This window comes from Anarhichas minor, unplaced genomic scaffold (genome assembly GCF_050575085.1).
Source record: "Anarhichas minor isolate MPS153535 unplaced genomic scaffold, ASM5057508v1 ptg000026l, whole genome shotgun sequence".
Lineage (NCBI taxonomy): Eukaryota > Metazoa > Chordata > Actinopteri > Perciformes > Anarhichadidae > Anarhichas > Anarhichas minor.
The window spans coordinates 8,357,044-8,384,472 of record NW_027466472.1 but is presented as its reverse complement, the minus strand read 5'-3'; the positions used below and the strand labels follow the sequence as shown (position 1 = coordinate 8,384,472).

At 39.7% G+C, this 27,429-nt stretch overlaps 1 protein-coding gene across 1 annotated transcript in view; it reads left to right on the top strand.

The window, feature by feature from the left end:
- LOC142959159 (leucine-rich repeat and fibronectin type III domain-containing protein 1-like protein) overlaps positions 1 to 27,429 on the top strand; it is a 46,309-nt gene that overhangs the window by 3,660 nt on the left and 15,220 nt on the right. The window contains exon 6 of the mRNA XM_076100362.1: positions 368 to 748. Coding sequence (XP_075956477.1) covers positions 368 to 748 — 381 coding nt within the window. The remainder of the gene's footprint in view (positions 1 to 367; positions 749 to 27,429) is intronic.

Sequence of the window (27,429 nt, the reverse complement as noted above, 5' to 3'; positions counted from 1 at the left end):
ACTATCCCCTCAACATGGCTGTCACTGGAGGCAGCAAAGTACAGGTGTGACTTAATGGGTTGATTAGAAGAACAGTGATTACCAATTGGCTCCTGTGTGGGTGACTGTGACTGGGATATGTGGACCAGAAGTGAGTTGCCTCTTAAATTGAAAGTGACAGAATAATGGTGGATCATTTTGTAACCAGAAGTGAATATGTTTGAAATTACTTGGGAAGGAAAAGGCCTGTCCAATCTCATATGAAGTCCTGACTATGTCAACTGCCTGAACTTTTTTACAGTATATAGTTGTTACTTTGTTGTAACATTTACACTACAGTTAATGCATTGAACTCTTTCACTTCATGATACATCTCAATCTGTTTCAGAACTTTGGTTTTCTCTAATGGAAGCCTGGAGATCAACGTAACATCCCTGAAGGATTCAGGTAACTTCACCTGCATTGCCTCCAACGCAGCAGGTGAATCCACAGGAAGGGTGGAGCTAGTTGTTACAGCGATGCCCCATCTGGCGAACAGCACAAGCCGCAGCCGAGACCCGTCCTCTGAACCTGCCCCCTCTGACATCCTAACCTCCTCTAAGGCTGCCCTGCCGAACAACGAGACCAGAGGGGCAGACCGGAGGGTCTCACTGGTGGAATTGACAGGGAACTCGGCCCTCATTAGATGGAGCAGTCAGACTTCTTCAACCGGAGTCAGGATGTTCCAGGTCCAGTACAACAGCTCTGGGGATGACACACTGGTTTACAGGTCTGTTTATCTACACTGTCAATTTATGATCTGACTGTCTGTGAGTTTTCATTGTCTGTCCTTATTACAGTTTTAATGGTGACTGCTATGGACTCTTTGAGGAGTATTAGTAAAAAAGCATGTCTGTGCCTGTTTGTTTTAGTCAAGGTCAGCGTGTGTCTGTGAGCAGTTGTGTGTGCGTTAATAAGGAGGCATCAGCCGCTGCTATGAGGATGAGAGCAGATGATAGATGATAACAATGGAGATTAGCCAGTCATCCAGTCGTAAAAGTCTAATCAGCTGAAATGATAAAGACATCTGTAGTGGAACAGCGCCATTGCTGGGTTCGCTCGGCCTGGGCCAAATGAGATTGTGGCTGTTTCACTGCTTGTCTGTCAACTTGCTTCAGTGCCGCGTTGATGTGCTGATCTTGTAGCCACATTGTTTCATTGCTGATATTTATATTATGGCTCTATGGATATGATATCTTTCCATAAATTGTTACTTTCCTTACTTTTGTCAGAATTCACTGACTGGCACCCCTTTTAAACTGGTGACTATCAAACCACTACAGCATTTCGAAAAATGGAAAAGTTTCAAAGTAGAAGGAAGGAAAATTTGAGTTGATCCCATAAACAAACAGGGAGGTTTTCTGCTTTGTGTGCACAACATGCTACTGCACATATACAGCATACTGTCATCCCAAGTCTAAATATAATTAAAATGAACACCCAACGAATGTCAATGGGTTGAAAGAGCATTTCAAGGTATTATGATAATTCTTCTTGATAGTGGTGTGATTGCAGCGATATGTTATCACTGAAACGGTTGATAACATATTACATAAAGGTCATTGTGTAGAGAATCATGTTTATGATTGAACTACAGCAAGGGCAAGTTGGACTTGTGTAGACCTGTGTATGAGATTTACAGAACTTTAATGAATGGATGAATTGGTGCTTTCTTGTGTTACAACATTATTTCCATTATCAACAGCAGCAGAACATTTTATCGGGGACTGTTTCAGTCATCTAGCTGTAAAAGAAAAGACAAAGACGTGGTTAACAACCATAGAGCACTTATATGCCTTTCCATTAAGATTTTTTTTAAGCCTTGATGGTCATGGGGGATCGTCCACATTTTCTCTATGTGCAAAAAAAAAAAAACAACGCACTGGCAACATTATTGGCCAAATCTCTCAGAAAGCTCTGTTTATTTTTGGTTCTGAGGAGTTTTCATATGTTGTGAAGTTGTCATGGCAACAGGTTGGGAATATCTCCCAGCTCTTGTGATGAGTGACATGTGGCTTTAATACCACGAGAGACGAGTGCAGATGACTATTAATTAATTTACATTTTTTTCAATAGGTGCAAATAACATGGCCAGATAAAGGCCCATCACTCTGTCTTCTGTGATTACAGAAGTAAATCAAAGATGTCTTCACTGCCCAACAGAATCATCTGATAACCAATTTAGCTCTGCTGGGCCTTTTTACACGTCATCAACAGCTGGTATTGTCTCTGGGGGAAAAATAATTCTTGAAAGAAAAACCTGTGATTGAATGTGTCAAATCCATCCCCAGTGATAGGAGAATCAGACACTGACTCTAAATTTGTGAAAAGTCAACACTTGTGTGATATGGAATTGGGGGATTTTTGAGAAGTGATTATGATATTATTTCTAAGCTAGAGGATACTTGTTTATTCAGACAGCTGAGCCAACTGTCGGAGACAAGCAGCTTCTTACAATTCTAAGCATGTCTACCCGTCTCCTGCATTGCAACCTGCCATCTGCACCTGCCCGGTCAAGGTTGGATGCAGTTAGTGGGCACTGCAGCCCTGTAGGTACAAATAACCCTCCTTACAGGTCAGTGTGGGTGTGTATAGATCTTTGTGGGGGTAGCTGTCAATCGTATGAGCCTCACATTATTAAGCAGATTGTCTGGATGTTTACAATACTTATTAAACTGTATAACTCAGACCTTCAGTGTACAGTATTTATATTGAATGATCTCTTTTGTTTTTATTGGCAGTGGGGTAGTCTGCCATTGCAGTGCTGGATTTAAATTCAGATTTAAATCAGAAATTGCGTTTGCAATCATTGTTGACTGCGTTCTTTATCAAAACATTGTATTTTTCACAAACTAGCTGCTTAATAAAGAATGTTTGCTGTTGTATTAAACCGCTCTTGCTGCTGACATGGTAACCAAACGTGTGGCCAAATAAATCAGGACTGAACTCTTTATTGAACCTTGAGTTCAATAAAAAACAATAACGAGATCAGTGCAGGTTAACTGTCAAATAAAAGAGGAGATGGCTTCACAGATGCATGTGCAATGCGGCACAGCACATGCAAAACACATTGAGGCTTGAGCTACACTATAGCTTCATCTTAAATACCTTTCCCGTATTACTGTCTGAGCCATAATACCCAGTTCACATGTGCTCATGTCGCAGTTTGAAAAAAAATGTCATGTTGCATAAGAATAATTTCTCATAATCTTACTTGATCGCGTAAGAACACGACTAAAGCATGACTCTAAACCCATATATGGAATCATATGGCAATCGTGAGATTAACATACATTAGGAGGCCTCATCATTGCACCAGCTCTGCTCTGAGTAAAAGAAAAAAAAAACAGCCCTGAGTGTGTCTGTGTGCATGTGTGTACAGTTCCTCTCTTCTGTCTTCCTTTGGTCAATATCCATTAAGAGGGGTGAGGCACAAAGCCATGGAGAGAGAAGAGGTTGGGGGGGGGGGGGGCAGGATAATGAGAAAATCACATATTGGTGACACAAGGAGAGACCATTTGAGCTTAACAAATGTATTTAGCTTTACATTTTGGTTATCTCTGTTACATACAAACAGCACATCTTGAAAACTGATCAATGTCGCACTCGCTGAAGCTTCATCAACGTTACTGATTAGAATTGATAGAAAGAAAAATCAAAGTGCGTTTCTTCTTCTTCCTCACAATCAGAGAGTGTAATAATTGTTGTGCCACAAGAAGTGACGATAAATTCCACATGTGTGTAAGATAATAACATTGTTTTCTTATATTTTACCTGTATTCATTTCTCTTTGTCACACGGTATTTTGATTGAGATCAGAACAGATTTTTATTAATTATCTGGTGTTTAATAATTTCTACTACTCTTCATTTTTTTTCCTCCACTGATTAAATAACTCCAGCCTCCAGAGTATCAAAATAACAGCTTTATATCTATACATTTCCTTCCGTGTCCTTTTCATTGAGCTTTTATTTAATCAAGCAGCTAAATTAATTATCATATTTTATTTCAGGAAGACTACCAATAGTCCAGATTTTCTGACAAGTTCAGAGCATAAAGAGGGCTCTCTGACGCAGTCTCAAAACCCCCTGGTTACTTACGATCAATGCCCTTATAGCACAGAGTGTGTGTGTGTGTGTGTGTGTGTGTGTGTGTGTGTGTGTTGCGTGCACATTCTATTGTACGGACTTTGAAAACCATTGGTCGGCAGTGTATTAGTAAACCCTGTGTCTGAAATGACTAATATGATCAATGCCTTTTCAAGTGTGCATCTGTGTTTATGTGTGTGCACACTGCACCAGATGGCAGCTGTGTATTAGCCAGAAACCTAATGGCAGTTGTAGTGCCATCAATGGCAATAGACCTCTGCAGGAGGCTTCTCTAAGTGTCTCTAGTGTCGATGCCTCTCTCGCCGTGTTTTAAAGTGAGACTGCATTAGCTCACAGTGAACCTCATGTCTTATTTGTATCTCCAACACAACTACATAATATACTAAGACATTACTTTATGTAAAAAAAGAGACAGTAACAAGACATCAATAAATTAACATCTAAAAATGTAATTCCACCACTTACAGACACAACAAGATGCTTTTTTTTATACACGTACCACCATATTTGAATGTGCTTTCCAGTGATGTCTCCTAAAATACTTTTGTTGTGTTACTTTTTCTAATTATAAGCCTTACTATGTCTTTATTTAATAGTGATCATTTATAGATGACAGAAAGAGAGGTACTATAGGGAGACCAAACAGAGGTCCCTGCTGGCCTTATTAAAATGCAGAAAAAGAAAAAAAAGTGACATAACGAACATCACACAATGTTTTGACTTTAACATTTGAGAGACAATCTTTCCCTGATCCTTTATAAAAGTGCTTGTTGTTGCATAAAACAGGATGTGAATCCTGCTTACTAGTGTCAAAGTTCTGCATTCTGTCACTCTGCCAACTTCACACGACTGGCAGGTGATACATAAAGAATTAGTTTTTTGGCTCCGTTTGCACCTTACTATAAAGTTAGTGTCTGTTTCACACAGCATTGTGTAAGCTCCTTTCTAGATAATACTCATGCTAAAATTTAAGGACAATAATGTATATCAGTGGCATGTTCCCTCTAACAGGTTTCTTTTTGACAAATTCAACCTAAAATTGAAACTAGACTATTAGTTCTATCGAGTGTGTTGTGTGTTGCACAAAAACTAAATCAGTGATATAAGCAGTTGACAGTTATCCAACATATTCAAAGTCAAGAGATAGCTTCTTTAGTTTGACATATAGTATCTTTTTTTCGGACAAAACCATCAGACAGTGGAACAGATAAAACATCTCAGATAAGTAGTACAATTCTACAACAGTGCGCTGAATAATTCAATTTTGACTCAACATTTTACAACCTGGATGATTGAGATACATCTACACCTAGTTTTTCTCAATCTGGTGCCTCCTCGTGAAGCGTTCTTTTTTTCCCCGTAACATTTCCTGCCTCGTTTGTTTCCCCTCTGTTGCATTGCATTTTTCTCCGGCTAATCACCCGTTGCATTTTCCTCTTTCCTTCTATTTTCATTTTCCCTGAAAGTTAAACCACATCATGGTGATTGTGTAAAGGAGCACTTTACTATAAATGAAACTGGAACTTGCTGCACACATATTTGATTAATGTATTGCCTTCCATGTGAAGCAGAAAGAGAGTTACTGTATATTGTTATGTACATTGTACAGTATTCATTACGTCCAGCAGGTTGCTGTTTAATTAACCTATTTAAAAAGTGTGTGTGTGTGTGTGTGTACATGTTGATTCATTCTGGTAGAGCTTTTGGGACAAGCGAGAGGTCAAGAAAGATCAATAGCTTAAATTCCACCGCAGGCCTCACAAGGGATAGCACATTATCTAACCAAACAATCCTGGCATTAGCTCGGCTTGCACTCTGTAGCTGAGCAGCCAATCCACAGCTATGTTTGCCTAAAACTACACTTTTCATTCCAATATGATTTATAAGTTCCTGTCAGAACGATCTGAGGTGATGTAATGCTCGGTGTTGACATTTGGTCATTATGTTGTCTGCATTGCACACGGAGTGAATCGCTATGTGTGTTTTACATATTTCACAAGACAGAATGAAAGGAGCACACGTAAATGGAGTCGATCTCCGTCAGCAATCTTGCCATTGCTGTGAGTGATGCCTGTAACCATGATGCTTATTAGAGACCCAAGATGGCGCAGCTTTAGAAAATGTTTCTATTACTTACAGGACAACTCAACCAACCAGGTGTTTAGTTCATGCTTTATACCATTATGCCTAATGCTATAGTCCAGCCGCTGAGAATGAATGACACACCGACAGGCAAAACAGTAAACATTGATACTTTTATGACACTGCCAGTTATCAAATTCAAGTATGCATGTATAACATTAAACAACCAAACCCGTAGGTCCGTTTATTTCTTGCTTTGACAGCTAAATTTGTCTGGCAAAAAAAAAAAAAATGCAGCGTGAATGTAGCACGTGATTTCTAAGGGCTTTCAGGGGCATATCAAAGGTATGCAGATTCACAGTCATAATGCAAACTTGATCACCTAATGGATGTGGTCGAGCTCAACATATCGCTTTGTGAGCGGAATCTGACTTGGCAGTGTGGAAATCTGCCAATCACAGCATCCTGTTTGAGGATAAAGTGGAAACTGTGCCTCAGCTGTAGCATGCATTGCTGCATCTCTACCATTTACAGTATACTACATTTTGTCAACAATATGTGACATAAGCAGAGCCAGGTGGAGCACATGGCTTAATCCTGCGCTGCAAAAAAAGTATCCGCCAGCCTTCAGACATACAGTTGGGGGGCCACTCTATAAAGCACACACTTTAATTCTGGTGTGGTAGCGTGACGGGATTTTAAAGGTGCATTCACAGTACATTCATCTTGTACTGCATTCACAGTACATTCATCTTATGCCATCGATGCAAAGCACCATTACACATACATTCACACACATTCACAAACACGGTAAACAGATATCGCTTCAAAACCTTCTTTTAAGACCACGCATTCGATTCTTCTCTAGAAATCACACCACATTGTCTGTCTGGATCACGTACAAGTGAGTACAGCGTCGAGTATATGTGAGGTACCATTTTCGAGTGTGTGCATGCTTGTGTCCAGTGTTTCTGTTTGTCCAGGTCGATCTAAAGGATTGTATTCGCCTCACATTTTCTTCACCACGCAAGGGCAGACAGAGGTCAATGTGAACCTTTTTCAATCACAGAAACACGTACAGTACACACCCACAAAAACACACGCAGACAGCAGAACACTGCCTGTGACCTAACCGTCTCTCTACCTTTTCTGCAATGTCCGTGGTTTGTGGTTCTTTGGATAATGGACAGACACATAAAATCTGCTCAGCCCAGCAGAGTCAGGATATAGTGACTGGAAACATGCATTAATAACAGTTACATCACTTGCAGTAGATAGCTGCTTTCAGTGGCTGCTGTTTACTCAGAGATGCTGTGCACATTATGTGAGGTAAGCAAATGCAAATTCACTTTTTGTACCTTTATGGATGAAAAGAAGCTTTTGACACCGATATCTCATGATTTGTTCGACTCAATCATCAGACCTGTTTTTGCAATGATAGGACAATTTCCTCCCACAGTCAAGGAAAAATAGGTTAACAGATGAGTATTGTCTATTTTTAAATCATTGAGCACACCTTCAGTTCTCTCCTGAATGAATACATGAAGTATAGATTGCTGAAATCCATTAGAGTGCTTGTTATGGTATTAATAGTAAATTGTCGAGGATTACTAAACTGAAATATGAATGAACTGATGTCAATGCTCAAGTAGTTTTATGTGTGTGTGTGTGTGTGTGGGTTGGTGAGTGGTTAAAGGGTGTTTCGGGGGTTAATAGCATTGGAGCAGGTGATGCGAGCATCTGTGGCAAACCTGGGTGGGCTGCATGTGGGTGACTGTGTGTCTAGCAGGATGGGGGAAACGAGAGAGGGAGAGAGAGAAGGTGGGTGCATGCAGCCTACAAATAAATATTTTCACATGTGAAGCACAAACAAGCTTGTTCATGTGTGTTGTGCATCCGTCCATTTTTTAACAAGTTTGATATGCATATGTTGTGATGGTTACAGTTCATAGACCTAAATAGAATATGTGCTTTTGTTAAAAAATGAACCAACCAACTAAATCAAGTCATAGTTCAAACATGCTTGGGGTGAGTGGTCAATATGCTAATTATATTATGCAAATCTTGATTTCATCTTCATTCCAATGTATATTTCACAACTTCACAAATACATCTGGTTATGAAGTTCCCCAAGCCGGTTACCTGGTAACATATCTTTGTTCAGTTCAAAAGAAGGTTTGAGCCATAATGCACTGTATCTGTCATTTTTTAAATACAGTTGTAGTAGTTCAGTGCAACAGGATGAAAACAAAAAAGAATCACAGAAACCCTCTATGGTAAATTGAGCGATATGAATAACGAGTTAGTCTTGGTTAGCCGCCCTGTTACACACAAAATTACAATTTAATGAGTGAGCCCTGGCCACATGTGTTTAACCTTGAAAAGGGAAAAAAATTGATCATATGGTTCATAGAAGCATGTGGCGTTTTGCCATAGTGTGTGGCAGCAGCTTGCTTTCATATTATCTTCTTTTGACACAGTGACAATTTTCAGGAAATTTGTGGGTTTAAGCTTCTGACCGCTCATTTAGAAACTCACACTAAAATGTATTAAACCAAAACAGCAAACAGCAAAGGGAAGATATTTAGGCTCCTATACCAGCAAAATGTACAATATCACTACAATGATACATCTGACTGAATGTATCGCGCACACACAATCATGCACACGCGTGTGCAAATCCCCAATCCCATTGGTGGCAATGAGGAGTCAGTTTGCTGTAGGTCATTGTCATATAATTGAATGACTCACTGCGTACGTACTAATGAGCTAAAGGGCCTAATGACAAATGACTGTCCACACATGCAAACATGCGCATGCACGCACGCACGCACACACACACACACACACACACACACACACACACACACACACACACACACACACACACACACACACACACAGGCATCACTGGTACCTGCTGTATTTGTGCCAAATTAAGTGCAGAACTAATGAGTCAAATCAGCGAGATTAAGTTCAAAGACACTGAAAACATGGTCTATTTAGTCATCTCTTCTTGTTGTCTTTCTTCATGTAAGCTTCTCCCAAGTCTATATTCCATCAACCTTGTTATTTCTTTACATTTGTTACGCCCTTTCCCTTATTTTTTTACATTTTTTTAGCCCCCTTCAGTCTGTTTCACTTCCCTATATCCCAAGTGTTTAGGCTTTGTTTTTACGCTGCCTTATTCCAAATCTCTTTCACTCCCTCTCATCTCTTTCACTCCCTCTCCATCTTCACTTCCAGTTCTGCTATTCTCACTTCATGTCCCTTTGCTTTTCTGCTTATATCTTTGTCTTGTCTCCATGCTTCCTCCTCTTTCTATTCTTAAACTTGCAGCCTTACCCTGCATGTTTCTCCCTTCACTTATTGCTTCCTCACTCTGCCTCCCTTTCCTCTTCTGTCCCGGATATTTGCGGAGCTCAGCAGAACGCTGTCGGCTGCCTGACCTATAATCCCCTTGTTTGGCGTCTTGTTGCCGTTCTCATCATCGTCCCAAATCAATGTTTAATTATCCTGCGTCGACGTTCCCTCCCCCTCCCCCCCTCCATACCCCCCCCTTCCTAGGTTGTTTTTCCCTCTTCATTGGTCCACTACTCATACTCCAGCCCCAACACACCCAGCCTTCAGCTCTTCATGGATGGAGAAGCGTAATTAAAAACAGACAATGAGAGAAAGAGAGTGAGGGGACATAATTATTAAATGATAGAGCAAAGACGGAGGCAGTGAGTTGGGTTTAAAGGAGGAGACCGGGACAGGAGGGGGGAGGAGCAGAGCAAAGAGAAACATGAGAGGATGAGGGGAAAGGAGAAAAGGAGATTTGGATGTTAAGTAGGGATAAGAGCTGAGAGATGGTGGATAGATTGCATTTCACAACACTCAATGAAATATGAGTAAATAAACTCTTCATTAATGATTGAGTTTCCATCATGTGCTTGCACAAGCTTAATATTCAATCTCGATTTATCTGTGTTTTAAGCTGCCTAGTAGTGTTGAACTCAGACCTCCTGATGTGACAGCAGCTCCAATTACATTATTACACATTAATTAATTAATAAAAATGAATAATTGGAAAAAATATGAATGATAAAGAATGCATTTAAAATATGAAAATAAAGTATTCTATCAAAATACATTTACGTTTGACACACTAATTAAAACAACGAATATATATATATATATATTTTTTTTTTTAAACCCCACCAAGATAAGGATCAATAATAAACAAGACAAGCATAACCAATCCCAATCATGGAAACCCAATCTAATAGATTGAGTGCATTGCAGTCCAATGCAGTTCAGCATTAAACTAGGATGAGATTAACTGTAAATCTTAGGCTGGTTTGTCCTTGTCCTATTTGCAGCTGCTTTGCAGTTGATTGGAGTTAATGTGCTTAAATCAGGAGTGACTACAACATTAAAATCCCCTTTTGCCATCTTTGCATGCGTTAACAGCTGTTTATGAATAGATATTGAAACAAAAAAAGAATAAATATCTAGCATTTTCCATATTAAATTCATATTTCATTTTCTTAAAACATATGTATTTGTAGTCACTTCCTCATCATGTGCAGTACATAATCGGTCCAGCCTTGAAAAGTTCCCTCTCTGTTCCTCCTCCTAATAAATATGCCTTTACCCTGCTGAAAAAAAGAAGTAAATTGTTCCTTAGAAAACATTTCTCACTTTTCTTTCAGAAAATGCATCAACTTGATAAGAGTAAAAAACATCCCAATAATGAACACATTTGTGTGAGTGTATGGGTGCTTATACTGTATTTGAGTTAGATCAAGAATAAGACATGTGAACCCATAATGAAGAACAGATCTGTTTGCAGGTCATGTGGAACATGATTACAACAGAAGCATTGATGTTGATACAACTATGATTGTATCTCTCGCTATTTTCTTCCCTCTTCCTGTCATTCCCTTACTTAATCACTCCATTATTCCATTTTTTCAAGAGTTTGAAAATAAATATATATATATATATATATATATATATAATTGCCGTGTATTTCACCTCACAGTATCAGAACACAATATAAGTAGCTGTGGACAAAACTGGTGGGTTACAGTATTTGGGATCTCACCATAGACCAATCAGTTCTAACTCCCTAAAATACAGTTTGATCTGTGTTGAAATGCGTTTGTTTCCTTAAAAAAACTGTCTGTATCAACCCATATAATTCATATTTTATTGGTTATGGGTGTTAAACCTTTTATGCACAATATTTATAATTAGGCCCTTATGCCAAGATTCGATCTAAATACGTTTTAATAGATTTTAGACACAATTTTCTTTTAACTTTCTTCTAAAAATGCTTGGAACCATCCAATTAATTAATTAAAATAATAATTGACTGATTGATTGATTATCAAAGTAACTGTCAGTTGCAGCCCTAAAACAAACATAATCAGTTTCGGATGATATTAGCTCATATGTCAGTGTGTTAAAGTGTAATTAAAAACAGCAGCACCGAGCAATTTTGTTGTGGTGCTTCATATTTAATTATCGACTCCTTCCAATCATAAAATGATTTGGCTCACCCGTGGCCGTAAACTTGAATCATGACTTTGTTAATTTATTAAAGGCGCTGTTAAGATTCTAATATGTATTCTGCCCAACATGTCAGTCATTACATTCCAAATGTAGATTAATCCTCCCATAAAACCTAGTCATTATAATACCTTTGCACATACGAGCTCGCAGACGTAAAGACGCAAAATATCTTCTTCAACTCAGGGATGCATTTCCAATAGTTTTGTTTAACTTTTCCATTCATGCAATGCCGATAATGAATAATATCCATAGTCTTGTTTACCGTGTTATAATGCCTGCCTGGCACGTAAATGTTATTTTTGAGCTGTATTCCCAAGAACGCCATCTTTTTTCTTTCCAAATGACATCGAGCAGACAAAAATAGCTTTCAGAGTGGTGTCCTTTGATCCTCGTTTACACAAACATGTTCTAAGCATTCGCCTGATGCTCTTATCTGGACGGACTTACAATAACTTCAAAGAAGTGCGTACATTCATTTTCACTTCTCTTTTATTCATTAACTTTCATATTATTGAGATGCAAGGCAGACACGGTAAGTAGGGCAGTGGCATGAGTGAGAAGCAAGGAGGAAAGTGCGTGGAGCGAGATGTAAGAAGCATGGGGAGGAGTTACAGGTTAGAGTTGAGGACAGATGAAAGAGAAAAGAGGAGAAGGTGAAGAGGAAAGGAGAGAGTGAGAGTGTCTCGGGGAAGTGAAGGAGTGTGGAAGGGCAAGGAGCGAGAGAAAAAGAGAGGGAGAGAGGATGGGGAGCAGGGTAGGGATGGGGCAAAGGGTGGAAGGAGAGTGGAAGATGAAATAAAGATGAAATAAAGGAGCAAAGGAGAATAAGGTGGGATGATGGAAGAGGGAATGATGGCTCATTAGGAGGGAGGACCCTGCCTCAGCTCCACACAGAGCACCTGCTTTGAGACACTGGTTCTGAGACGACTGAATCACCAACCTCCTGAACACACAGCCACCTATCTTATTCATTGCGACTGACGGGTGCAGCAACTCATATGAGCGCTCCGCACACAGACACACACTAACACACACATCAAGAGTTATATTGAACTTTAGAAGACACACACCTGGACAGAGTGCCGCCAGTTAGAAATAATCAAAAGTGAAACAGTTGCTGGGTGCTCACTTCTTCCTCAGCCCTTGAATCTCAGGGGTATCTGTATATGTGGTTTCTGACAGGATTAGTGTCAGTAAAAAAAAAAATCTATTTGGGTTTGAGGAGTAGTCTGTCTGTCTGTAAACAAAGGGGCAATGATGCACTTCTGGTGACCAGCGCTATCGCAGAACTGGCTTGCTGAGTTTGGAAAGATGCCCAGACAATGGGCTGTCTGGGGCTCTAACAACCCTTATGTGCCTGGAACTATGTTTGTATTGTGTTCTTTTGCTTCTTTTTTTATTGGAATGAATAAGTTAACAGAGCATGATGCCAAGTCATGATCAGAGCTAGCTGTCCCAGTTATCGAAAAGTCAGCCACAGATAATGTAGATGAAAGTAAAAGGAAGCTCATCTTTTATTTCCACATTATTCAGTCTGAGATTGACAACATAAAAGTACACGCAATTAACTACATATTGGCAGTTTGACTTATTAGCCAACACATTAAAACCTGATGCATTGGTACTAGGTTACAATATTCAGTTTGATTCTAACCAAATTGTTAAATGGACATTTGGTCTGATGACTTTATAAAGAGTCATGTAGAAACACTCGCAAAAATTCAAACTCTTTTCAATGACTTTCCGAGAGGACGGGAGAGCAATGCCGCCTGAAGAAGAAAGTGTGGCAGAAGTGTACAAAGGTGATGCTGGTTGTCATTCATTTTTCTCCATTTATCATTCCACTACTGACAAATTGACAACATGCCCGATGTCAAACGCACGCCTGTCTGCAAAACAATATGGCCCACAGTCTTGTTTCAGTAGTAGTAATTATATAACCATGCTGTGGTGGGGAAATACAACCTGTCTTTTTAAACCACATTACCTTGTATTTTGTAAATTCACATTTAATACGAAGCCTACCGAGAGCTGTAAGACATTATGTTACAAGATGTCATGAGTTTCTTTAGGAACATCTTCGGCACCTCTTAAAAAAAAACACGAGAATCTACATTCTGCTGTGCTTTGCACAACCTGTTGAACCTGTTTAGAACAAGATAAATGCATACATTGTGTACTTTACGAGATATGAATTTGGCAAATGATGACTCAATTCATATTTTAGCTTCTCTTTACTGAAAGGCAGGCTGTATGTTACAGCTCCATTCTGCTTCACTGTTATTGATAAATAGAGGCCCTTATTATTTCTGGCCTCTGAGTAAAGTGCCAGTGGGCATGAAGTGCTAAAAGGTCGGCCAATCTTCATGTCAGAGGCAAGTTGATTTTGATTGTGTTTATTCAAACCTAAGCATTTCATGTGCCTCTTGTGTCCTGATCTAATGGCCTCACATGGGCACTGAGCAATCACTGTTAATTGTTGAAAACAGCGCCCAGTCACTGCTAATAGGCCAGTGTCTCAGTAGCGGCCTCTTCTAATTGGCCCATTTGAGTGTGTTATACTCCACTGGGATGTGTACTGAATGTGTGTTTGTGTGTGATGTTCATGTGTGGCATCTGTCATTAAATACTGAGGCTAGTGTTCTTCTCTCACTGTCCTTCATGTCTGTCTTTTGCTACACTCTCTCTTTTACTTTGTCTATAATTCTCTCTACCTCCTCTCTCATGTCTGCCTTATGTCTGTCTCTTTGTTTTTCACACAGCAGGAAGCTACAGTAATGACCAGCTCTTAGATAAGCACCACACACACACACACACACACACACACCACACACACACACACACACACACACACACACACACACACACACACACACACAACACAGCGAGACCGAAACTCACTGTCATTAGGTGCATTGTCGTCCACCTGTATTTATGCACATTTTCAATTTGCGCAGAAAAAAAGTGGAAACACCAAAAGAATTTGAAAAAAATCCAGCAATAAACCCAAAAGGTTTTGTTGGAGGTGGAAGAGTTGGTGTATTGATTAAAGCAAGATGCGATCAAGTGCAATGTGAACTGAATTAGCGGATAATGATGAAGCATGTCACTTTAAAGTCCACTGAAGCTTCTACACTGAAGAGACGCAATATAGCCCAAAAAAGATCTCACAATAATACTTGAAAAAGATCATATCTACGGAATATGGACGGAAACAAGCATGCATACACATTTTCTTATGCAGCTTTTCCAGAAATTTGGTTAAAATTTGCGATACATTTGGATGGAAATCTGGCACACATGGAAAAAGGTGTGAGTGCTTATTATAAGGTTTACAGACAAGAGGACAAGGACAGAGAAGAGGTGAGAATGGGATAGATGGAGAGAGGCATTAGTCTGCAGAGGAGAATAATCATAACCAACTAACTCCTTACTTCACTGCTTGTGCTCAGAAATTTCCGTTCGTGAATGTGTGTTCATGTATATGTCTATGTCAGCGCCTTCTGCACACACAGACCAGTTTGCAGCCTAATAATGGCTGATCTAGCTCATGGTTTGCGTTACATGCATGCAGGAGTGCCTCTTTTATGTATGAGAGTGCATAATGTCGAGTGAAATATGTATTAATTATGTAAAGGCAGGTGTTTGCATGTGCGCGTGTGTTGTTTTGAGCATGTGTGTATACGGAGGTCTTTGGTGTGGTCTGTTTGGATGCATTTCGGGTTTAATAGTGTCATTGCATTTGCTGACACTGCATTTGCATAAACCAAGTAGATCATTTGTATGGACTGTATGTGTGAGGGTGTAAACATGTAACCAAGCCAGCTCCCTTCAGTGCAGCACAACAGCATGGATGTGTTTTTTTTTTCTCCTGTTTGAAATATTAAACCAGTCTCTCTTCATGCTCTTTGTTTCTCCTCTTTAACTCCCCGTCTATTCTCACTGTGCACACATTATTTGTATCCCCGTTTCTTTGATTTGTAGATTTGTTAGATTTTCAAGAGCGACAGCCAGATTTACTTGTTTTCTTTTATCTCATGCATACATACAGGCAAGGAATGAAATTAGCACCTGCCGCCTGCCAAATACAGCGTATCATGCTACCATGGCAGAAAGGTTTTACTTATATATTTTTAAAAAGCTATTCCACCGTTAGAAATATTCAGAGAATCAGGTTGCATGATACATTCCATATTTATGTCTGGTACTATTGACTACATAGACCAGTGGCAGACAAAAAAAGAGTGGCCGGTAATGCGTGGTGACTTGCCACAGTGGCAGGTGAAAAAAAATTCCAGACCACAGTTAGTTAATGCCATTGAATGTATTCTGTTTTAATGAATGCATTGAGAATCAGGTCAGGGATGGATCACTCAAATAAGAACTTCATAATTTCCTAGAACAGGTTTCAATGGAGAGTTTTGAAACAGAACATTTGCTATACATAAACAGCAAAGCTCCTAATTCAAGTGACTGTCCCAAAAACTCCATTTGCATGTCTAGTGCCACAGTTTACAGTATGAAGGCGTCTAAATAGAGTCTGTATTGTATTTTGAGTGGGCTTTGCTGGGCCTCAGCACAGGAGAGACGGTGCATTCGATTAAAACGAGTACGCGAAACATGATCAAAATTGGGAGTTCTACGGTTTTCATTTAGCACCAGCACTACATTAAAACTGAAGGGTTTAGTAGGCCTGGATCTTCTGCTTGACAGTATTGAACTGAAAACATGTTTTTCTTGAGCCCCTAAAACCTCCAGCGTCTATCAAGTGCAACTTGTCATTGAACTCAAAGTCTATCCGAGCCCTTACAAGACTCTTAAGCCATTAACAAGCATCAGCCTCGGCCCCACTCTCTCCCCCTATGGCCCATTTAGATGGATGTAAAATTAGGCTTTAATCCACCAGCTGAACTAAATACAAGCTCCCTCAAGTCAACACCGCCCATTCTATAATATTTTATTTCTCTCTCTCTCTCTCTCTCTCTCTCTCTGTCTTCTACATTTATGTTACCTCATGTCCCCTTCTAAACTTCTATTTTTCTCATTCCTTCTCCTCCTTTCTGTATTGAATCTATGATAGATGTGCTAAATTTAGCACACGGTTCCCACTGTCAACACTGCACTTTAAATGAATTTAATCTCCTCTCTCTGTCTCGCTGCCTTTGTATCTGTTTCTCTCTTTTGCCCCCTTTTCTCTCTCTCTCTCTCTCTCTCTCTCTCTCTCTCTCTCTCTCTCTCTGGTTGATGGACCATGGGCGGTTTGTGGATCGATAGTTTTAATAAATGGGAGGAAATCTAGCTGTCACTCTTGAAAATCTAACCTATCACAGCTGGTTTAGGTGCTAACTGGTTAAGTGTCTGTGTGTGTGTGTGTGTGTGTGTGTGTGTGTGTGTGTGTGTTTGTGTGTGTGTGTGTGTCAACATTACTTACAAACAAGCAGAGACAGACAGGAAGAGGAGACTTGGTAATACTTGGTTTAGCTGGTTTAGCTGAAAACTGGTTGAGAGATAGATGCAAATATTCACAATGAATACTAATGCCCTGTAGTCACTGTCCATTATTTTTGCATTGTTGTGTCGCTGTTGCACATTTTATAGCATGCACTCCTTTCACGCCAGCAGGTGAAATCCCCAAATTACAAAAGATGAGAGACTTGGTTCTTGCAACTGCAGAAAAAAAAAGCACCTAGCACCTTGCCGCGTGCCACCTTATTTGCATGCAACTCCCATTTTGTTCTTCAATCCCGTGCGTTTCAAGGTCACAGAAATAGCAACATATTATACTGCTGCTTGTGACAGTGGGAAGAAAGAGCCTGCAAAGTGAATTGGTAGTGGAGACAGAGACAGGTAGAGAAAGTCACACGGAGGAAAAACTTAGAAGACTGCCTCAATGTTAGTTAGTTGTGGCAATAAAAGCGGTTGCAATATGTTATGAATAAAAACAGCATGACTGCAAAGTACGTTTAAGAGCCTGACGGGAACTGGATGGTCACACCTTTCAAGTATAAATATACATAATCAGTGACTATATCTACTTTATAATCTCAAAAACCAAAAGGTTACAAAGCCTTTGAATTGTAAGCGGTGACTCACTGGAGGACCAAAGGGGAGCGCAGCAGGGCGGCTTTTAATGTATTTCTCTAGATCAATCTTTGACACTGAATGTCGCAATTGGGATTTGTACAGAATATCCAATAGTTAGTCGTTTGGAAACTTTAATTAAATGGTCAAGAAAAAAGCTATGATTTAACGGGGATCAGAAAGTACAGTATTTAGCAGAACGCTAACTTGCTGGAAGATTAAAGCAATCACAATAGCCAACTCTGTTGTGTAGACAATTGGCTATTTAGGGCAACACATAACAGTGATCTGTTATGAGAAAATGGAAACGGTATCGATGTATTGTATCTGTTTTCTATGTTTTAGTGTACTGCTTTTAAACAGTTACATAAGACAGCAGACTAAATTCAATTCATCATCCTCTTCAGCACCATGGACAGTGCTGTTGAGAAGCTCTGAATAGCCATGTGACTTCACTTGCTGTGCTTTGGGAATCATTTGAAGAATAACAGCATTTCTACACGTGTTTTAAGAAAACTTTGATTGTTCCTGATTAATATTATATTTTTAAAGTATCTTCTCAGCGAGGAAGCATACTTGTCGCTGCTGTAGGGCTGCAGCAATCGATTATTTTAGTAATCGCGTATTCTAAAGAAGCCTCGATGCAAAGAATTAGCATTCATGATTTTAAGTAGGAATCATTTCAGCCCAGCACTGCTGGGATCTTTACTCGACATTTTCAATGGTGCATCAATCAATACCATACTGTATTACAGGGAAAGGCTAAGGCGTTGTTTAAGCTGGGCTTTTTGATCTTTAATCAGAGGCCACCAACTACAGTTTGGAGATCTTTTTCTCCCTCTGTACTGAATTCTGTTCCGTCTTTTTAGATCTTCTTCAAACGTATAAGCGCAATATGTCTAAATATGCATCAACAAATTTCCCCCTGGGGATGAATAAAGTATCTATCTATCTATGTCTGTCTCTTGATAAAATACTAAAATTGGACTGTTGTAAAACATTTTTTTTTGTCTCTTTCAGCATTTGTTAAAGCAAGAAAAGCCAATTATAAATGTGCAAAGGGAGTTTTGGTATGAAAAGCAGAACAATGTTTTTTTTTGCAAACAAAAACCCCCATTCACTTGGAGTATATTTATGAAAGAGGTGAAACTAAGTGACAACTAAGTGTGACCGTCTGACACATGGCTTATTCCACGTTTAGAGACAAAAGGGAAAATGAAGAAATAGGAAATAAAAAAGGATAAACTGGAACTTAATTTCAGGAGTTTCCTTACATCAGGTATCTAAGGACCTTGCTACAGCTCTTTGCATATTGCTGGATGCCATGTGTACACAGCAGTGTGTTATTTGCTTTCAAATAATGTATGTTTATTCAGGCTAAGCTTCCCATTGTTTATACAAGCATACCAAATTATTTAAAAAAACAACATTCTGTTTTACTGCAGTCAACATAATATTGGAGTATTGTAAACAAGATGCCTCTTGTGACTCAAGTCACTCACTAACACTTCAAAATAGTAAGAAAGGATTTGGTCAGGTTCAGTGTACCAACACTTTGTTTTATACATTATTTCTCTCTGTTTATCTGTGGAATGACAGATGAGACAAGGACAGAGATGCAGAGAGATAACAGTAGAGGTTCTGTTCACTATTCAGTGCAGGCAGAGTGACAGATAAGCCAGACTGCAGTCTATAATCCTCTGCAGGCCTGTTCGGACTGCTGATCATTTACTTCAGTGACTTTTCAGAAATAAACTCAGTGCTTATGGAAATCGACGGACAAAAAAACTCACATTAACAACAACCACAACACTCTTACATTAAGAATAAATTACTTTAAATAACCAACTACAAAACTCGCGAAGGCATTAAGGATAGAACAAAGTGCTCAGTGTACAATAATAACACCAACACTCAAGTGCAACCTCCACAAACACCCACCTAGACTCAGCTATTGTGCTGTTTGCTTTTTACATACATTATGTATGTTGGCAGATGTATTCACCTTATTGATTTTGAAATGTTATATGTTTTTCTCCCAGGGCGAATGCCCCTGGACTCCCTTGCTCTGGCTCTGCAAATGCTGCTCTGAAACCCGAACAACATCCCTGCCAGTGACTGTATACATATGGCTATAATTAAGACCGATAGAAAAAGCAGCTCTCTGTAAGGCCATTGTCGGAAAGCTGTTTTCCTACTTGTGTGGCCTATGAATCCACTGCATTGATACCAGAGCTGCTCTTTGAACTAGAAACTCTACGTGGCTTGCTGGGGATGGCTGAAGGAGGGATGAGGTTTTGACAGTGTGTGTGTGTGTGGGTCTAAATCCCTAAGAGAGCGAGCTGACCTCGGGGCGGATGGATAGAAATGAGTTCTTCCTCAAGATAAACACACAGAGACACACACACACACACACACACACACACACACACACACTTCTTATCGTCTGTCTGTGTTTCTCTTACCATCTCTCTCTTTTTCATACACACAAGCACACAGTTTGGTTGAATAATGGCCCAGTGAGTGGTGTGCCTATGGGGAAAGCTGTCAGTTTAATTGAATCCAGTATTCTCCATTCTCCCAGCCTGCTAATTGATTCTGTCAGGCTCTTCTGCTTGACAAAGAGACTGGCATTTCCCCCTGCTTGGTTATGACTGTCAGTGTGTGTGTGTGTGTGTGTGTGTGTGTGTGTGTGTGTGTGTGTGTGTGTGTGTTTGACCATGCACACTATTTACTTAGAGCTACAGGAACCTGCGTAAGTGACTATCAATGTGTTTTAAACACATTACTAATTCACAGGGGCACGACAGTCTAGATAGCAAAGGGACGTGTGTGCGAGTTTTTACGTGTACGCTTTGGGCCAATGCTACAACATGTACCCATGCTCAGATGTGCACTTATTATCATCTATTATCAACTGACTGTGCTTAGGCTCAGTCAGTTTCTCGTTGAATTCATGAAGAAATGCTGAACGTGTACGCATTGCCTTAAAGTTAGCCAATGAAATGTTTTAATTTGGAACTATGTGTAAATTTAAATGTCTTGGTGAAAACGTTTAATTTACGATTGCTTGATAGTTTGCTTGGTAGTTTCCATCAAATTTTTTGTTTTTTAAATGGGAAAAAAGGACAAAACTATAAGAGGGAAATTATTGACAGTTACTTCAAATTCTGTTCTTGTTCTAAAAACATCTTGTGTTTTCTTTTTGTCTAACTTCATGTTGCTGTCTATCATGATGGCCAGGGGAGCATTTTACCAAGGTGTCAATGACACCGACATCATTTTTATTTCATTACACTTCAACAGTTGATGTATCGCATTCACTTTAGTCCAGACACTCCAGGCCCTTTCAGACGATGTGAGATTGGCAGTGGAGAAAAACACACACACACCTGCCTGCATAACACTCAAAGACACAGCGAACACAATGTTTGACCAATATGCAACCTGGAAATGTCAGTCTGACAGTTGGTTGGTTAAAGAATTGCGGCAAATTTTGTTGAGAAACAAAAGTATGTCTTCATGTCTGTCAGAAATTCTTGAGTCCTGTCTCATTCAAGAGTTCGACTGATTCCGACACAAAATCTCCGCTGATACTTACCTGCTGATACCGTGCGCTCTCTTTTGGCAAAACTTTAAGTCTTTTAAACCTCACTGAGTGGAACTTACTTGTAGAATTATACGTACAATTATATAAGGCCAGAGATCGCTGTTGGTTGGGGCAAAAAAAAACAAAGACAGAAGAAAAGAAAAGACGAGTTGCAACTCGTGACTGAATGAATGCATCTGATAGCAGAACCAGTGAACCTTTTATAATGACATTGACAAAGACACGGCATTTAATGTGGATTGGTCCCATTGTGGCTGATACCTTTTCAGCTTAATGAGGTCAATATTGGCTCGGATAGCATTTCGAAGCACCTCCCCTATTTCAGCTGCCTGACCTCCACTATTTAAAAGGTGCTTTATATTTGGATTCTTGTGTGGATGGTGCTAATTCAGGACAGCTGACTCTGGCTTAGCATTGTACAGGAAAATACAAATGTTTATAAAATATGCAACATGGTTTGTGCTTTCTAAAGAAACATAAGCATACAGGAAATGGCCCGATATACGGTCAATGAGCATTGCGTAAGTACGTGATTTTTAAAGCATGACAAAGTGAATGGTACAGGTCATAATGCACAGGCAACCATTTATCTTTCAATGGTAGTCAGCCAACTTGACAACCTCTCAACCTTATTCAGGCAAAGCCACATGTCACTGTCCGTCTTGTGCCTTCCTGTTAATATATTTTTCTGTTTGACTGTAAATCTGCCCACTTGTCCCTTCGTTCTCCTTCACTCCATCCCCTACATCCGTTCTAGCCATAATCTAGCCGCCCTCAACAGAGTACACACACACACACATACAATAGACACAACTAATCTCACAATAATCTCTGCCCAGATTATCCATTCCTGTTGGAATGGGAGGCAGCATCGAGGGAGAGAGGAAAAGACAGAGATTAGAGTTATGGGGACACGTCTTAGAGTTATAAGACACGTCTTATGAGACACGTCTTATGAAACCGCGGCAGCTTCAAAAGTTGTACGGGTATTTAACTTTGATAAAGACGTCCTCAGAATGGCTCATTGAGTGACAATTTTAAAACGAGTGGTACAGCTTTTATTAAAGGAAGCATTATCATTTGATATGCTGCATTTACTGAGTCAATGTATCTAAAAGCAGTTTGAGTGTATTGGAACAGCGTTTATCTAGAGCTGTTGAATCTACAACGATTGCGTTAAAGTCCCTGCTTTCATGCAGATGTGGCTGGTGTTGTTAAGCTTGTGCTTCGGTGTTTTCACTGGGCATTGTGAATCATAATCTGTTATGGTACATTAAATGTACTCGGTGCTTCTAATCCTGATTTCTGACATTACCAGGACATGCAAATAGAAAAATAAATGAAACAGAACAAATGACTAATGAGTAGATGATTAAAATGTTCAAATAAATTGATAGATGAATGGGTAAAATGTACATGGACACACTACAGGAAACTTGAGAAATATAAGTAATTAAACTATACTTTCCCCATATCAGGATTATTTTTGCAACGTCCCATCAATTTTGATTTGCATATTGAAAGAAAAATAATCTAGGTCGCACCTAAGGGGACAAAAAGAGACAAAATAGACATTGTGTAATTCACTGACTTACACATTTCTGTTACTTTTCTGTCCATTTGTTACTATTCACCATTTATCTTGTTGATATTTAACTTAATTATTTATTTCATTCATTATAAATCAAGTGTGCCTCTCAGCATTAGAAGAAGATGTTGCAGTAGTATTGGGTTTAGGTTTAAAAAAAAATAAAAATGTCAGGATCAGTATATGATTCAAACACATACTACCAATGCTTTCTGGCACTGCCCTTGGGGGTCAGGATCAAAACACACGTGGTGTCAACAGTCATAGTGGGATGTTACAACGCAGGCCATTACTAAAGTACAGTATTAACTCAAAAGATAATATAATTATTTCTGGCAACAGCATGGATAAAGAGACCACCACAGGATATTGGCGTTTACATTCCTACTGAGGTCCTTTATCGAGACACTTCCTGCCAGGCTTATAGCTGTTTATAGCTGTTCTTGATCATGAACTCTGATCTATATATGCATGTGGAGAGGCAATTTCCCTACGGAGATCAATAAAATGTCTCACTATTACAAGCCAGAGAGGAGCAATTGAGTAGATTGAAAGACAGTACAATGTAATGTTTGTGAAACTGCACACAAAAGCAGAATAAGAGAAAATCTGAATTGGAACCACAGGTGAACGATGACAGAAAAAGGTCTCAAAAGATATGTAACTGTTCACCAGACGTAAGCAAATGGCACATTTCTATTCATGAAGCAAAGTAATATTGAATCTCAATCAATCCTCATGGGTATTTAATTATGTGTAATGTGTTATAATATACTTCCAAAGGTTATTCCAGAGAATTAAATCAGTAAATTTCTTTTGTGATTTCTCAATCACAGGGTTAAGCCATAAGTAAATCCTATATTTCTGTATTATTGTAACGGATTACTTCATATGTATCTCGTATAGGACGTCTGCCATCGAAGGGCTCCGGTTGGCCAATATATAAAGTGTTTAAGCTGAATGTTAAATCCCGGCTTGTATTTATAGACAATAGTAACATTGGGGATTACCGCTGACTTTATCTCACAGGGCACCCTCTGCCCTCTGACTCAATGAGAGTAAAGTTCATGCATCTCTTAGTATTACATCATGTGTACACCAGATATTAATATTGATTTATTTTATCTTTCAGGGCACAGTCTTATTAATGAAGATGAGCTTCGTTCAAGCAGAAAACACTGCGACAGCACCTTTGTGCGTCGCAGTCGTATATCAGAGCATGTCGCAGGCAGCTTTTGGAGATTTAATGTAACTTCAGGTGGAGAGCGCCATTAAATAAACTGACCTACTTAAAAGCCGCACTCACAAGTGCCATTTGTATCCTGTTCCTGTGCCTGTGCTTCCATTGGGCTTATGAAATGTACATCAGCCAACTCCGACTACCACAAGAAAGACAGTTCCAGTCCACACTTACGCAACCACTTACCTATCATCCCTCATTCACTTTGCATTGTGCATGGCACTAGCAACCTGCCCCCTAAGGTCTGTCCCATATTGAGCAGCAAGATGTCACCACAGAGGGTTGTCATGTCCCTGCTCCAATCATACCTTATTCAGGACATACTGTACCTCTGTTCATCTATCCTCCTGAAGATGGAATTGTACAGCTGTCTCTATTATTAAGTAATTTATTGTCATTATCAAGCACGCACTCTTTTGTATATAATTATGGTATTTTAGGGCTCACTGTGGTATTCTCAGCAGTAAAATAAGGGCACTGTGACCTTTCATGTGAAAGAAAAACTACAGACAGAAGGAGCATTCATATTCACATAAAGAGTTTTGAATGGAACTCGGGTAGTTTAGTACAATCAGTTATATTATCAACAGTCAGAGAAAAATGCATTAACCAAAGGAAAAGCTTCTTTTGGCAGAACTGTTCATGTTTGATGGACAAAGAACTCTGCTTACAGCTGTGGCGCTGCGGTTAAATATGTAGAGCATCTTAGCTGTGATAAGAGAGTTACCTGGAAGCATCAACCACAATCTTTTTATTATCCAGCCATTGAACACAACGAAAAAGAATAACCAGGTACGCTCACTGGTCATTGTTAATGTATTTTCTACGAGTATAAAACACAATGCCTGACAATAGGAGTGTTTTCTGTGCATCAGTTTCATTCAAGTTCACGTTCAATGGCTGGAGAGCAGCATATGTAGCCGGGTAGAGATATTGGATTGAATGATCAGATAAAAAGAAATTCCTCTGTGGTCAGTCAGAATTCATTGAACATGAAAGCTACTCAGAGTTTATTTAAATAGCCAAATATGGGCATTGCCAATCAGGTCCTGTAATCAGTTCAGTCAGTTAATTATTTTTCACCTTCTTTTTTTCAAAAACTAAATTAAGTAGTAAGGGAAACATGTTTTTTTTCCAGATTATGTTTGCAGTTATAGCAGTTTTATGCAGTTTGGATCCCAGTGAGCTCTCATGCCAGGTGGAAGCCCCTCCAGCAAGCCTCGCCAGCAAGTCCCGGTTCTGCCCCGGGCTGTCCTCTCAGTCAACCGTGGTTGATATACATTAGTGACACACATGAGGAGTTGGCATCCCCACCAGGTGCCAAACAACATCAGCTGGCTCCTCCGAGTGCAGAGGAGCGGGAGCTTAAGTGCGAGGCCCTCTGGACTGCCCGGCTCTCCACTGTGTCACGCATACCGAGCCCAGTCAGCGTGAGGAGAAACCTCATTTTGGCTGCTTGAATCCATAATCCTATTCCTTTGGTCACTACCCAAAGCTCTCGGAGAAAGGAGAAGGTCAAAATATAAACTGATCGGTAAATAAAGATTTATGCATTGTGGCTGCACTCTCTGCCGCCACGGTCCACTATGGCTGCTGACTTCATGCACTCGCTTTATCTAACTGGCAGATGACCCTTTTCTGTGAAGGAAGCAGAGCTGATACCGTCTGAAATTCAGCAGCGAAACACTCCGCTGCACACAGGAAATCACAGTCTGTTAAGCAAAGGGAGTACATCATTTGTGAACAGAAATGCCATCATAATGTCACGGAACTGGACACTCTCAGACTTCAGCTCAGATTAGAGTTCATATCCATGTCCGGGGCACACTGTGAAAAGAAGACCAAATGTCTCTCCACAAAGTCTGCAATGTGACACGCTCCCAACACATCGCGGACGCCTCTAGCATGCTGTGATCGCTTCAACTTGTTTGTAAGCCATACAAATCAGAAATCATCCCATTATAGTCTCCATAAAAGATAATGGTAATTGGTATTCCGCCTGTTTGTGGCAAATCTCAAAAGAAAAGTGACCATTTGGCACTCATAAATCAAAGCTCAAGTGGAACAAAAACAGATGATTATCAGCCATGAACTTTGTAGCTATTTTCAAACAGTATGCAATTAATAATGTGATCTTTTCCGTTTTCTTCTAACAAGACCAATACTGCAGTCATGCATGACAAAATGTCATTTTGGCTTGTGTACTGGACAAGTGAGCAGTTTGCATAGAGAGTTTTATCAAAAGTAATAGTGGGGATTACCCTTTGGCATTTCACTTCAATGAGCATAACTACATCTGCTCTAGTATTCCAGATGTGATGCAGCTGTTGCCGTGGCCTGTCTCTCTGTGTCTTATTTATAGAATATGACTGCAGGAAGACGGACATCCTGGTATTTGCGCGTTTAGCATGTGCAACCTCAGCAAATTTAGGACTTGCTGCACTAATTAGATTCCCGTGTAATTATACACAAAACATTCCACAATAATTGTAGGGTTCAAGTTGAATCCACAACAAACACTACAATTAAACAAGGACCAAAACAGGGACATTAGAAAATCCATATTACAGTCAACCATCACACTGGAATATGGAGAGTATCATCCTCATGACTGCTGCCGCAGGTGCTCAAAGACGAGGGGAAATGGGGGTAATACTGTACTACGGTTCCGAATGAAATGTTGTCACACGGGTCTACCTACAGAAATCCAAGTCTTATTAGAAAAAAAAAAATAAAATCCTGTGTAACTATTGATGAAGGTCAGAAAAAGTAACACCTCACTTGGACATCACAATCCTCAGAGACTTTCTCCTGCATGAACTAATGAATCAAGGATTGGAAACTTCATCGGAGTTTTCAGGTTATAATGAGAGAATGGGAAGGTTGGTTAGGATATAGCTGTAGAATGACTGGGACCCGGTGGATTATGATGAAGTGTGTTCAGGGCAGGAGGAGGAGAAAAGGCAATGGAATGTAAAAATGGGAGAGTAAGAAAAGAAATCAGGAAAAGTTGGTCAAACCAATACATTATTTTTCCAGAGTGAGTGCCTCTAGCCGGCCTCTAGTTCGCTGCACTAGATTGTATGTTCAGATTATTCCACCATTGCTTTGTTACTGCTGTCCTCTTATCTCGCTCTTG